Source organism: Bemisia tabaci, chromosome 1, assembly GCF_918797505.1.
Source record: "Bemisia tabaci chromosome 1, PGI_BMITA_v3".
Taxonomy (NCBI): Eukaryota; Metazoa; Arthropoda; class Insecta; order Hemiptera; family Aleyrodidae; genus Bemisia; species Bemisia tabaci.
In genome coordinates, this window is record NC_092793.1 from 17,674,885 (window position 1) to 17,690,248 (window position 15,364).

At 43.2% G+C, this 15,364-nt stretch overlaps 1 protein-coding gene across 2 annotated transcripts in view; it reads left to right on the forward strand.

The window, feature by feature from the left end:
* Positions 1-15,364, forward strand: part of ptc (protein patched) — a 96,035-nt gene that overhangs the window by 70,284 nt on the left and 10,387 nt on the right. For both annotated transcript variants that reach the window (XM_019046959.2, XM_019046958.2), the window contains exons 7-13: positions 2,349-2,441; positions 11,436-11,705; positions 12,111-12,251; positions 12,721-12,879; positions 13,766-13,861; positions 14,256-14,464; positions 14,824-15,013. In XM_019046959.2, the coding sequence (XP_018902504.1) occupies positions 2,349-2,441; positions 11,436-11,705; positions 12,111-12,251; positions 12,721-12,879; positions 13,766-13,861; positions 14,256-14,464; positions 14,824-15,013 (1,158 nt within the window). The remainder of the gene's footprint in view (positions 1-2,348; positions 2,442-11,435; positions 11,706-12,110; positions 12,252-12,720; positions 12,880-13,765; positions 13,862-14,255; positions 14,465-14,823; positions 15,014-15,364) is intronic.

Here is a 15,364-nt window from a genome sequence, read left to right on the forward strand (position 1 = left end):
TGCTTGATTTTTCTCGACAACCGTACAGGTACGGTGTCATAGAGTAAGAAGAAAATGCTTTTAAAATCGCAACGATTTTAAGACTGATGACTCCCGACACTTCGATGGTATGTGGTTCGGGATTTGATCGTGTATCGAGATCTTAAGGGTACGACAGAAAACGGACGGAATGAGAGAGGGAGTGAAGAAAATGAATCCGGGGATGTGCCGGCCAAATATTACGAAATAGAACTGTGTAATCTTCCTGCTCGTTAGTGACATCCAGGACCGGAGATAACGTAACTTTCCGTAGGGATCCTGAAGAATAGGCTTGATCGCTCGGTTAGTTTCAGGAACGAAATAGCACAGTGCGAGTCGCCGCGACTTGGCTACTACGCAGTTGTGTGTTGGTTTAGGGACGTAAGTGGACGCGCATGCGCAGAGCCGTCCTCATACCAAGCGAACGCAGCACTTGGCTTAAAAGCGCGCAACTCGGAACGAAAACCCAGCGGTGATGCGTGGTTTCGGCTCTCAATCAGCGCGGCTCGCGGGGAGGTGGAAAGCGCGGAGCCGGCTAGACGGAGCGGAGAGCCGGGGAGCGAGAGAGCGAGAAAATAATAAGAATATGTAAAGGTAATAGGATAAAAGTCAAGAATGCCTAAATGCCTGTATGCCTGCACGCCGGCGAAACTCGTTCCTTTGCGCGGAGCGCGGAGCATACATAGGTAGATGAGACCGACCACCCATGAACGCGCGTCTCTGACACCTCTCCGTAACCTCCCCGCATACCTCACATTAATGAATTAATAAATATCCCTGCCCCCGTCCCTTGCCGGTGCCCTCGCCGCCCCCCGCCCCCCACCGACCGTCCGCCGCTCAATCTTTGTTCACTCCACCTGTGTATTTTGCGCTTTGCTGTGCGCATCATCCTCAATGTATGTTTATTTATTCCCTCCCCTCTCCTGCTTGCCCCGCTCGCCACCCACCATCGCCCGACGCACTCCTAACTTAACCTCACTTCGGTAGACGTTGATACCGAGAACCCGCGAGATCCAACCTGCGGAGTCGCGGCCAAGCTTCATCCCTCGCGGAACTACCCCCTATGATTCACTGGTAAAAAGAAGTAGCTTGGATCATGAGTCCAGACTCTTCAAAACGTTGACAAGAAAAAATACTCGTGATTCAATGATTTTTCCTTGAATCGAAGAGCCAAGCCTCTTGATTTAAGCGGATTTCCATTTGAATCAAGAGTATTTATTCTTGTCAATGTTTTTAAGAGTCTGGACTCTAGATCCAAGCTACTTTTTTTACCAGTGTTTCGGACTAATCTTGTGGGGGAGGGACTTGATAAATTCTCGAAAAGTTGCTTTGCACTCGATCAACACGACCCTGAAGAAAGGTCAACTCTAGTATGCTGAGACTGAGGCGCTAGTTGCGGATGATGGGGCGGAGGCGATTTCGGAATCACCGACCCCCCGGGGAAATATGGAGGAATATTGTAGGGGATGAACGACCATTTAAAAATCTCCGCATCTCCGAACTCTCCATCATCAATATTTCTTGAATGCATTTTATGCAGTCGCGCTTTGCAGATAACCGGGTCAGCGATTGGTTTTTGACGTGAGGAGTAAGTCCTATGGTACAGTGTTTTTTTTTTTTTTTGGGGGGGGGGGGGGGGTTCCTTTGCAATCACGTGGACTACGAGTTCCTCGATAGTAAAGAGGCGAGTCACATTTTCCGACCCCTCATAAGTCAAAAGTAAGTTTTTAGTAGTCGCCGTTTTTTCTTACCTTGCGTTTAAGTCTCCTAGAATACTACGACTGAGGAGCTAGGAGCCGTTCATAAATTCCGGAACGCTCTATGGGGGAGGAGGGTTTGGGAAATCGTGCTTTTCCTTTTTACGTGTTGAAGGATAGTTCCCTGCGTCACAGAAGCGTTTAAAGGCGAATGGGGGGGGGGGGGGGCGGTCAGAAATTCCGAAAAAGTACTGTATGTAATTTATGAACGCTCATTTACACGGACCTTCAACATATTGTAATAAGGAACTATTATCTCTGAATCACCTGTAAAAGCATCTTTCTGCATCGGGAAATTATGTCGTTTCTAAAATTAACCAGGAATTTAACCAGGTTTCTTATTGCAAAATGTATCACATATTAAAAAGAACATTTTAATGAATGGACGACCCAAGGATCGGTCAAACTTTCATTCAATCACTCAAATACGACCACTTTACTTTCTGTAACTCTCCTTTCCGGCGATGAAGTATTTTTTCTTCTCCCCCCCCCCCCCCCTCCATTCATTCAGCCATTTTTCATCATGACCCCACACTCAAGATTTTTATGTTGGATTTTCTTTTTCAATTTCAGGCGGGAATAACGACGGGGTATCAAGAGAAACCTTGTATCAACCCCAGGGATCCTGAATGCCCTATGACCGCGCCAAACAAATTTTCCAGTCAGGTAAGAAACTCCATTCCGCGTAACCATCTTTTTCTGCACGATTCCATTCTCTTTTTATAACAGATTTTAAAGTTGAAGCTTATCAAACCGTGTTCTCATACAGATTGCTCAAGTTTTTTGAATCGTGCCTCCGAAAAATTGTTCTGCCTAAATTGGGCGGGTCACACGCTTGAAGCACTTCGATGCTTCGGTTGAAAATTCTATGGAGTCAACCGAAGTACCGAAGTAAGTACCTCTGATGTGTGGCCCGAACTTCGGCAGCTGGACTACATACAAGTTTTCGGATGCCCGATACGAAAACTTCAGAGATTTGTATCAACTGAACCTCAGATCCCATGAGAGAAGTTTTTTCCTCCATGAAGTTGAAATAATCGAACAAAGGGATTTTTCGTAAAAATTTAAGCTCTCCGAGCTGAAAAACGTTCTACCAAATCGAGTCTCTCCACGAATCGGTTTTGCGCAGAACACTCCCGTCTGACTACGGTGTCCCCCCTACCTTCCTCTTTCATTTGTCTTTTTTTATTTACCAATTTTTTTTTCAATTTCATCGGCAGCCGATGGTTGCAAAAAGGTTGATGGTTTTAAGCGACGACGGAACGGAAAGATCGAAGAATGTGTGTTGTGTGTGTGTGAGGGGGAGAGGGGGGGGGGGTCGATCTTAATTAATTAATCGAAATAAATAGGATGACAAACATTTCGAGCTGAATTTATGAATGAAAGAAGTTTTAAAATTCCGAATGCCAGAATTCCAGTCGCTAGCCGGTCGGAACGCTGCGACGTCGCACCGGCGGCATTTTTCATCCATCGCGGAGGCCGCCACCCTCCCTCACGAGCGAAGTTGCCGCGTCTTTCGAGTATCTCGCGATATCCCCATTCTCCGTCATTTCAACCGGTGGCGATTCTCCCAAGATGGTATCAACGGACATCGTCGTTAAAATTTTTGTGAAACAATCGATATTTTTGCGCGAGAAATCGTCTCGTGCAGAATCAATATCGATCCGCTTCGTTTGTTCCATTTTTGAATCGTTATCTAACTATCTCGATTGATGTATCCCTATCTTAACAATGTTGTCTATCGACCAAGGTCAGTAGATAGCGATTCAGCACATTCCAATCGTTATCCGACGACATCTATCGATGTATCCCTATCGCAGCAGTGTCGTTTGTCGATTGAGATCATTTGACAACGATTCAATAATCAATCCGCATCGTTCGTTCCATAGTTGAATCACTGTTATCGAACGACCTTGATCGATAAATCCCTATCGCAGCAATGTCGTTCGTCGATCAAGGTCATTCGATTACGGTTCAACACTCGCGGCGTAGATTTAGTATGGAAACAAAATCGGTCTGATAGCGATCCCAGTCTCGCACTTTGCCGTCCTAAGGAAGAACGTCGTATGTGCCTTCAGATGTTGCCAAATTTTCTTTGATAATACGATTTTTCAGGAAAATGTATGAATATAATATTCACAATCAGATATGAAGTATCTGGAAATTTTTAGAGAAAATATTCACGACTCTCCTTGAAAATTAACATTTTACTGGAAGAAATTTGGCAACTCTCGAATGTGTATACGGCGTTTTTCCTTAGCACGGCAGCACTCATTTCGTATGCACCGATGACCCACGTCAAACGGTTGCACCGCTCGGCGAAACGGGATCCCGCCAAAGCGTCGTTGCCACCTCTTTGGGAGAGGATAAGAAATGCATGGTTGTCCCTTTATTAGCTCCTTACCTTAGGAGGCCCCATATGTTTTACATTGAGATTAAGGGATGTTCGAGGAAGCCTTTGAGCATAGCAACCTAAAACCGGCAATTCTTGTAACCCTCAACAGTGAAAATAAATCGTCAGCTTAACTTTGAAAGTGGATATTTGCAAAGAACTACAATGATTTGTCTCTGCACAAAATGCAAAGGAAAGAAACAAATTCTCTGATCTTGACAAATTTTAAGGTACCCACCTTAAAATTTGCGGAATCAGCAATATATTTCCATTGGAATTTTGTATTGTTCGTAGATATAGGAGTTTAGCATTGTAATCCCTTACAAGGGTTGACTTCCGAAGCTATACCGCTGAATTCTACACGGAAGCTCGTAAAAGTTGTCCTTCATATGACGTTTCATTAAACAGGGCTTCCGGCGTGTGGGAAACCTAGGAAATCAGGAAATTAACTACAACTTGGAACAGTCGGGGAAGGACAGGGAATTCTCAGGAAAATCTTAGAGAAGCTTGCGAACAGCGTTAGGCAGAATTCAGCATAATTAACGGGGGAAAATCCAAATGAAAATTTTGTTCGAAAGTCAGGAAATCGTTTGGGTCTGGGATAAGCCAACAAAAAGTCATGGAACAGAAAATGATGAAATTATAGGAACCCTAATTACCTCTTTAGTGACAAAATGAACCACACCATGCCTCCTAAGGTGAGGAAGTGATTGAGGGACGACTCGGTCAAAATTTCGGAGGAATATGCATTTTAGCCGAGAATTTTCGAGATCTCTGCCGGCCAAGTTCCCACTGAGATCCGCACTTGCGACGTGGTTCCTTTTCAAAGACTAGATACTCGCATCGAGTTCCTTTCTTGCAGTCGAGCGGTCTAGCGTCTCGATTCGCCGACTAGGTAGTACTAGGTTTCCCATCGGTGTACCCCATAGCCTACTTGGTCCGAGCATTCCAAGCTCTCCAGAGGAACAACATATTCGAAACATCCACAATGAGGTCTACTCGTGACGAATTCCCAACGAGGAGGCGCAGGTGTCGGCCGTCGGGCCAACAATCACCGTGCGTCGGACTTCTGGCTCGTTTGTTCCACGGCGATGTTCGGTTCGGTGGAGGATCCCCGGAGCGGGGGCGAGGGGGTGTCCGTCGCGATTTCCATCATTGTCGCACGTTAAGCGGCGGCGCTCGTTAACCGGCACTTGTTTATTGGTCCTTCGGCCTCCAGGACGTCTCCATTCCTTCGGGAAGCGGCGTCGTCCCACCGGCTCCCAGAGGTCGCTCACAGAGGAGGTCGCCAGATCGTGCGTGAGCTATACAGGGTCATCCAGAAGTCCCGCACTACTGACACCAGGCATCACCCCTATAACTTGTGAACAAATCGAGATATGGACTTGACGTTTTGTGAGTGCCCATAGGTCGAAGGAAACGCCTCTTGGGAACTGCCAACATGTTTAGGGACCTCTCTGGAAAGGGGCAAGCCCAAGGGTGGTGCGGTACTTTTGGATCACCCTGTATTTGAGCGTACCAGATACATTGTATCTTAGGGGCTCTTCCCTAAAACATAAAAGTTACTTCCGGGTGTCTACGCTCAGATTCGACCAATGATGTTCTATGGCCCAGAGGGTTGAGCCATTGGTTTAGCCATCCTGACCGCACTTCCAAAAACTCGTCAGGCAAAGGACGCGCCCCGATATTCATCATCAGGCGTATTTTTTGCTCAATAAGTTTCACATCAATTATTATGAGGCGGATAGCGTTACTTAACTTTTAACTTAACGTAACTTTCGCCTTTTCCAATTCCATCGCCTTGATTGTTACTGCTAAAGTACAGTTGTAAAATATATTTTCTTGGGGTATGGGTGACAAGCGTAGTGGAGTTTACGGAGAGGAGTTGACAGTGAATTGGCTAACCGATGATGCTATCCCCAGGCCGGAGGTGAATCTCTCTGGGCGTAAATAATTGCGGGTGAAATGATGCAAAAATAATTCTTTGAATGGCGGTCTCCCCCGACGTTCCCGGTGCCGGCCCCGGCTGGGCTCGCCCTGGCCGTAATGGACGGGCATTAGCGGCGTGGCTTTTCTAGTCATTATTTCGTGTTTTCATTCCTCCGAGCCCGAGTGGAAATAAAATCCCAACCGCGGTGCCCGCAGCCCGGGGAGCTAGGCTAGCCGTAAGCCCTCGCGCCAGCAATGCAGTTGTCAGATTTTCCAACTCCGGAAGAAGCCGTGCCGATTTTTCCAAGTTCAGCTGTTCGCAGAGTTCAAGAGATTTGTCGTAACATTGAATCCTCCGAAAGCATTGAGAGAAAAAGCGAGGGGTCACATTTTGAGGATTTGTTTACCCCGTAACGTGGGTAGGTATAATATGTCGTCGATATTCAAGCGACACATGATAAACGGACCATGAAGTCCTCTTTTTTACTTAGCTAACTTCAAAATATAATTTAAAAATCAGCGTGATTAATAGACGAAATTTTAGAGGAGGACTTCTACTAAGGTCAGGAAAATTTAGGAATTCGGAAATTTTGAGTCCGGAAGAGGCAAGAAAGTCAAGGCATCGAAAAATTGTAGCAACCCTGGTCCGATAGATCTAGTAAACGCATGGTTAACACTCCATGAAGTGAGCTCGTTGTCACTATAGATCTGGAAAAAAAACACATTGGATCTAGAGTCCAGACTCTTGAAAACATTGACAAGAAAAAATACTCTTGATTCAATCGAATTTTTGCTTGAATCAAAACGAAATCCGCTTAAATTAAGAGGCTTGGTTCTTGATTTAAGCTAGATTCCGATTGAATCAAGAGTACTTTTTCTTGTCGATGTTTTTAAGAGTCTGGACTATAGATCCAATGTGTTTTTTTCCAGTGAGATCTGTAGATCATCTGGAGCTAGTCACTAAGCCGCCACCATTCTTTTTTTCCAGCATTAATTAAATTGAACCTCGCCACCTTTAGCCCCCTAAATCCCTCGTCTCGGCCGTAAATCGTCCGTGGAGAACTTGGCAACAAGTCGTTGAAACGTAGTCGGGAACGTATAATAACATCATCAACGAGCGCCGTCGCCCGATGGTGGTAGGTAGGTTTGTGAGAGGGGGTCGAGAAAGCCAGAGGTGAGCGCAAGCTCTCCGCTCTGCGCTGCGCCGATGCAATGGTGCTACGAGGATAATATTGTGGATGAACAGCAGGTGTTGGTGGTTTTTCGGTGAGGGTATTGGCCGTCGGATAGGAACGGCTCCAGGCCGGAGATTGTAGGAAGGAGAAGAGAAATATCGGGACGTTACAGTGTGCCGGTGAAAGAATACCACCTAGCTTGGCTCTCATAACCTCTCCCGCGGGGCCATCCGCCTCCTCCTTCCCTCGATTCCAGTCACTGCCGGGTCCTCTCCGACATTCCACAAGGAGCGACGCAACGCAGCCGTGCGCTAGCGCTCCATTCAGGATGTCTACTGTACGGAAAAAGTACGACCACACTGAGAAAGCACGGATTTCGGAAGTTCGGTACGGAAGGGTGGGAAAGGTACGAATTTTCCGTTGAGAGGTACGGAAATTCGAGATTTTCGTGAGAAACTCTAAAAAGTAGCTCGGTGAATTACGTTCCAATTAAAAATCGCCGCTCAGCCAAGATGATACCGTACGGAAAAAGCACGGATACACTGAGAAAGCACGCCACTGCCGGGTCCTCTCCGACATTCCACAAGAAGCGACGCAACGCAGCCGTGCGCTAGCGCTCGATTCAGGGTGTCTCCTGTACGAAAAAATCACGTATGTACTGAAAAAGAAAGCACGGATTTTGGAAGGTCGGTATGGAAGTACGGGAAAGGTACGAATTTTCCGTTGAGAGGTACGGAAATTCGAGATTTTCGTGATGAACTCTGAAAAGTAGCTCGGTGAATTCCATTCCAATTGAAAATCGCTGCTCAGCCAAGATGATAATGTACGGAGAAAGCACGGATTTCGGAAGGTCGGTACGGAAGTACGGGAAAGGTACGAATTTTCCGTTAAGAGGTACGGAAATTCGAGATTTTCGTGATGAACTCTAAAAAGTAGCTCGGTGAATTCCATTCCAATTGAAAATCGCTACTCAGCCAAGATGATACTGTACGGAAAAAGCACGGATACACTGAGAAAACGCGGATTTCGGAAGGCTGGTATGGAAGTACGGGAAAGGTACGAATTTTCCGTTAAGAGGAACGGAAATTCGAGATTTTCGTGATGAACTCTAAAAAGTAGCTCTGTGAATTCCGTTCCAATTATAAATCGCTGCTCAGCCAAGATGGAGACTTGATTCTCAAAATCCAGAAATGACGAGGCGGCCACTGTGTGATTTCTGTAATTTTACGGAACCGTGGGGAACTCGTCTGGGCGCCCGGTGCGGCGGCGCGGCGCGGCGGGATGAAGAGGAGATTGATGGATCCTACAGGTCCATCGAGGGGGTTCCGAGAAATCCCGGTCTCCCCAGAAATGGACCCTGGAAGCATCTCCGCGCCGAGCAACCCTTCGCCATCCACGCGGATTGTTTTTCGTCATTTTTTCCCCGTCGTCGGTCAGTCGATCCGACTCATTTCAGGAACGACATTTACATCGTTAGTTCTCCTATGCAGATAGGCGCGCGATTTTACAGATGAGCCTAAAATAGTAGTTCTCAGTTGCTTTTTGGATCGCATCTCGCCAAAAGGAACCAGTGCGATTACAGTGTTTTCGAAATTGTGCAGCTTCTTCCTCCCTTTTAAAAATATTGAATACCAAGGGGCTCCGCTCCTTGGCTGCTACGCGGCCAGCGAAATTGCCCGTTGGCGGTTAATGAGCAAATAATTTTAATTTAATAACAAAACGATGTTTCCAAGAAAAATTCGAAAATAAAAAACAAATAATGTTATCATTTTGAAATGTTTGATGAACCAGGGGTTCTTAAAATGGAAAGGCAAAGATCTTTTTGCATCCTATGGACGCGGTGAATTCGAACCGTAGGTGGATTTCATTTTGAATGTAGGAACTACAATTTCTGATTCATTTGTAAAAGCACTTATCTACACAGGGAAATGAAACTAATGTCACATACGCTGCTCCTCAAGCGAACCGGCAACAGTAGTTCCTGATCGCAAAATACGTTCTAAATGAAAATCGTGAATGCGCAAAAAATCATATCGGTAGTAACCAATAACAGATACTATAATTTTTAAAAATATTATAGCTTCTGCCAAATTTTTAGATAGAGAGTTGTAGGTAGCAGCGTTTGGTCCTCGAGATTCCAAGTTAAATTGGCTTTCGGTAATTTTTTGACCTCCGTCATGCCGGGATGTCCTGCTGGAAACGGACGAGGAATAGAAAGCACGATCCGGACACCCGCCGCGGGTCCCGGATTATATATAACTGAAATCGGGAAACGCGTCGACGCGACGTAACGAGATCCATCAGTTACCTGTCACCGACGGAGGTGACGAAGGGAGCAAAGTTCCGTGGGGAGGTCCCTATTCTTCCCGGGGATTTTTTTGTGTGGTTCCTCGCCCCTGCGCGCTCTCCCCCTCGCCCTGCCCCGCTCACAATGCCCCGTCGGAGGACGGCCACGCTAACATTGTACCCTGCGCCGAGAGCCCCCGTAGCTCGGGCGCTCCGATCTTGAATAGCTGACTTTATAATGTCAACCGGCCGAGGGAGGGGGCGCGGTGGGGAGGAGCGGAGAGGAGGGATTTTTATTGTACCCCCCACGCTGTTCCCGGGACAGCGCGCATCTCAATCCGCTCCACGTCCGCGCTCAGCAAGAACGCCGTATGCCACCTCGGATCTTGCCAAATTTCCCCCCAATATAACACGAATTTTCACGGGATCGTGATCATGTAGTATTTGAACCACATTTTGCAGTAAGGAACTATGATTTATGGCCCATCCGCCAAAGCGCCTAATTGTGTACACTGGAAAAAAAAAAAAAAAAAAAAAAAAAACACATTGGATCTAGAGTCTAGACTCTTGACTCTTGAAAACATTGACAAGAAATAATACTCTTGATTCCATCAGATTTTTGATTGAATATAAAGGAAATCCGCTCAAATTAAGAGGCTTTTGGATCTTGATTTAAGCAAAAATCCGATTGAATCAAGAGTATATTTTCTTGTCAATGTTTTCAAGAGTCTGGACTCTAGATCCAATGTGTTTTTTTTTCCAGTGTAGCGTGCCCAATACGTTGTTTTACAAATGAGCCGTATACCTATAGTTGCTCCCCGTCGCAAAATGTAGGACTCCTATTTTTTTGTGACGCCTCGAAAAGTCATTCAACATATTCACTTAAAATTAGGGAGAACGTCCCCTGACCGCTTCGTGGTCCAACCCTCCTAAGCGCTTCGCGCCTCAGGCATTATGCGTTACGCGTTACCCTTATGATTCTATATTATAGAATATATGATAAGATATTACTTTTAACTTTCAAGTCCTTGAATATCTTTGAGTTTTGGGAAATCGCCCAAGGATCCATGGTTGACTCAGGGTTTCCGGTGCGGTCTGAAAAACCTGGAAAGACAGGGAAATCACGAGACAGTTTCGCTCGAAGGTGAAGGAAAATCCGGGATTTCGGAATTTCCAGAGCTGGGGAAAATTCGGTAAAGTCGCGAAATTGGAAGAATGAGAAAATATGGAAATTCGAAATTCAGATTTACGGGGAATCGTGTGCATAAGAGGTTCGTACCTAACGTCTTGGATAGGCCTTGAATGTCCTTGAACTTCGGGAAATGATCCAAGATGTCATAGTCATGGTCCACATAGGATGAGGTTGGTTAAAAAGGTTCGAGAATTTCGGAATAATTTGTATTTACCAGGGAGAAAATGCGACGGTGAGTCGGAGAGAGGGCAGGGAGACGTGTCATAATGTAGTTGACTGCCTTGACAGAGGTATCCGAAACGCAATGCGAGGAGCCGGGGAATGCAGCAGGGCTGTCCCCTTCGGAATTGCTGATAATTCCTGCTTATTCTCGGGAGAAACAGAAGTTTCTTAAATTGCCTCAAGGCCCAGGGGCCGAATTTTATCGGCTCTTGCTCACGGAGATCTTGCTCATCTTGGAGAGCCCAACTCTCTCTCAGAAATTGATACCTAAAAGTTTCAAAAGTTTTAAACCACCAGTCTAAATTATTAGACATGGTTTTGTTTTTACTCATTGGCTGTCTTCGGAATGTTTTTCTACAGTCTTCCTCTCAATTAATTTCCTTCGATTTGTCTGCTTTTGTGTTGATATACCAACTCACATTTCTTAGTCATCTTCATTAATCGGTGAAACCTTTATGTTACAGCCTCCGGATATAGGTGCTGAATTAACTGGAGGGTGCTATGGTTTTGCTGCAAAGCACATGCATTGGCCAGAAGAACTCATAATCGGAGGTATCAGCAAAAATAAAAGCGGCTACATCAACAAGGCCCGCGCTCTTCAGTCGGTAGTGGAGCTGATGGGCGAAAGAGATTTGTATGATTTTTGGTTCGATTCTGCAAAAACACAACATCTCGAGTGGAGTCAACAGAAAGCAGCCATGGTGCTTGAATTGTGGCAGAAAAAATTTTCCGAGGTATTTATACACCTGCACACATCTGCGTTAAGTAAGCCCTGTGTTTTTTAAATAAATGTGTACTCAAAGAAGTAAGTAACTTCGTGGAATAAGGAAATATGTTCCTATTTTTGACACTTCGACGACTTAGTTTAAAATTATTGAAAAGTAATTATTATCATCACGTCTTTATTGACCTCAATTCACAAGTAATTTATGTCTAATTTAAGGTTTGAATGCTCGTAGATACGATCTTATGAGAGGGAGACTCAGACTGCCGTACCATTTAAGATTACTATTGTATTTTTGTTTTAATCTTCTTATTCTCAATTCTTTTTTTTCACAACAGTCAGTTGTTTAGATAGATCTTTTTTGTACGATCCATGTATCTGTAGTATCATTTGGTTTTTCTCTTCTCGTTTCCAGGAAGTTAAGAAGATTATGGCTGAAGTTGACTTGACTGGTCCTTATGCATTTTTCTCATTCTCAACGGCAACGTTGAATGAAATTCTTGGGCAATTCACAGAGTTTAACATTATCAAAGTTGCGATAGGATACCTAGTCATGGTAGGTACTGCTTGCGCTCCTGTAATGAATTAGCGAGGTCAAAATAATTACTTCACCACGACTCAAATCCATTTTATCCTTATAGTTTCTGTTCCATTTAACTTTGTTTCTGTGTTCAGTTTAGACCAACTGTCTCCTTTGTTCCTCAATATGAGTTGTTCTAAGATAAACAGGAAAACCATTTTAAATTAACTTCTGGCCCCTCACAAATTTTAGATCTGAAAAATAAAATTTCTGTCACTTTTATGAAGTCGTAGGATATTCATTAAAAACATTATATCTTGAAAGTTTTTCTTCTTTCTTTTCTGAAGAAAACTAAATTGAATTTTTCAAACTGTTAAAATGAAACGGAACTGCCATGACAGTTGTCAGTATAAACTTTACCGATTATAAGTATCTTGCGCTGTGAAAAATTGAAAACCTCACTATGATCCTCACTAATTTTAGCATGTTTTTTCTCATTTTTCAGCTTTTTTATGCAGGATTTTCATTATTAAAATGGGTTGACCCAGTGAAATCCCAGTGTGGGGTTGGCATGCTTGGCGTTCTTTTAGTATCTGGAACAATAGCTGCTGGTCTCGGCTTTTGTGCTGTTTTCGGAATTGTTTTTAATGCGTCAACTACTCAGGTGAGTTATTCATAGTGCACCTGCTCTTCAAAATGGGATTTTTTTCTTGTTAAGGTTCCAACTTGTATCCTTAATTTCTAGTACAGTGAAAGGATTTTCATTAAAATTTACCTGCTTACACAGAGTAATACGTTTTTGAAAAGTCATTGAAAACTTCGAAAGACAGGGAGTTATGCTTAACTCAGAAAAGTCAGGGAATTTTGCTACTGAGCCTTGACATGGTTTTCAAAAAATCCACACTGTTTTCAATTATAATTTCTATGATGGAAACATGTAAGTTTATTCAAAATGTGAGAAAAGCGAGAATATATTCCTTTCTTAGTTGCCTTCTAGTACTTGCAGATCATGCGTATCATCAAGTGCAGCATCTGCCTTACATTTTCGAATTTTGAATCTTTCTAAAGTACAAGACACTTGGCGCAAACAATTTCCTCGTGAAAAACATTTTTGTCAGAAATAATTTATGATTAAACCCCCCTTCTCCCCCCCCCCCATTTCTCTCTTCCTCTTTTAAAAACAAATTAAGTTAGAATTTACCCGCATGTGAAAGCTTAGTGGAATCTATTGCAGTAATCTATTACGTTACGATACTTTTCTCGGCCCATCTCCTTTAATGGTAGTTATTTTGTTATCCATTTTTTGTTCTTATTTGTTAATGGGCTTGCTTGTGAAATTTTAATATGAAATAAAATCATTTAACAGTCATGAAAAAGTCAGGGAATTTCATGTATGAAGACCTTGAAAAGTAATTGGAAAGTCAGGAGATTTTTGAAGCCAGGGAAAAAGCGTCACCCCATCATGACTCCTGTCGAAGGGAAAATTCCAATGTGTCCTTATTACATGACAAGTCAGAGCTTTTTAATGTAAAATTGTCTTTTTGTTTCAGATTGTTCCTTTTGTGGCGCTAGGGCTTGGAGTTCAAGACATTTTTTTACTAACACAAACATATGCGGAGCAGTCAGCACGAGAAGCTCCTCCTGAAGTGAGTTTTTATTTTTTAATCTTTTTGACCTTCTTCTTTACTAGTTTTTTTTTCTTTTTTCTGGGGAAGTAAATTACTTCCCTCGTCTGAATTAAAATTTTGTATCACTTTCAATCATACTTTTCGCCCTGCATGAGTAGTTCTGTTTGAAAAAAAATGTTTCTAGGAGAGTGGAATAAATATGATTAAAATGTATCTTTATCTCAAAAAAAAAATGTGAAGTTTAATCTTTGAACAGAAGTGGCCTCATGCAGTTTGGCCGGATATGTCCATACCACTAAATTATTTTCCCCTCTTTATCATTTCTTTTTCCCCTTTGTATTATAATTCATTTTACTATTTCTCAATTTTATTTTGCAATTTTACAACTACAGCATTGTCCATTCTTTTGCAGGAACAAACCGGACTAGTCCTGAAGAAAACTGGTGTGAGCATCATCCTATCATCGCTATGCAATGTTCTTGCCTTTTTCTGCGCAGCCATCATTCCGATTCCTGCATTGAGAATACTTTCGCTTCAAGCTGCTATTCTCTTGCTCTTCAATCTAGTTTCCATGATTCTAGTGTTTCCGGCCATTGTCAGTTTAGATCTTAGGCGCCGAAGGTAAGGACTTTTTTTGTTTTTGCACACTGATAAATTATTAAGCAAATCCGTTCGCTAAATCACCTCAAAGTAATAAATACATGCATAATTTTAATTTCAACCTTGCTAATTCGTTTTTCAAACTCTGTGCTTTCTCATAACTACATGGATACTTAATATTCTTAGCTGTGGGTCTGTCCATACTTCACTGACAGAAAAGACCAGTTGTGCTGTATTTGAGAAAAGGCTAAAAAATGACGATTGGAGCAGTGGCAAAGTCTAAAATTCATTCCTTACCTCACAATCTGCAACAGAAATATGCCATTTTTTGGATGCATCATTCTAATATTTCATTCTAAATCATTTTCGTTTCTTTTTAGGTCTGGCCGAGTAGATCTTTTGTGCTGTTGTTGTTGTTTCCCAACTGGTGATGGCAACTGGCCATGCATGGATGTGCCTCCTCTTGCCGTAAAGAAGCCAGCTGTAGTCACAGAAAAATTACAGTCAATTACAAGAGCACTACCGCCAGACAGGCAACAGACTGTCACTGTTTTAGCCCCTCAGAATTCGGTAAGTTTAACAGTGTCTCAATGGGTCTCCTCTTGCAGATGGGTTGGCTAAGATATAACTAATTTATTTAGTTCTGCATTCCTAAATGTGCAGTAATTTTACAACAAGGAAAAATTGGGGGTAAATTAGGGCTTATTATGTGTTAATTTGTGGATGAAGTAAAGTTCTACGATACGGGGAGAAAACAGTGCGCTTAGGGAAAAAATATGAATAAGTGGTTGAGAAGTGCTTAGAAAGTGCTTAATTTTTTTAATCTTAAGGCTGCACGAATCATGTAGTTCATCCAGTTTTCAATGATATGATATCTAGATTTTGGACACAAAGCAAATCAATTTTGGCTACTTTTGTCTC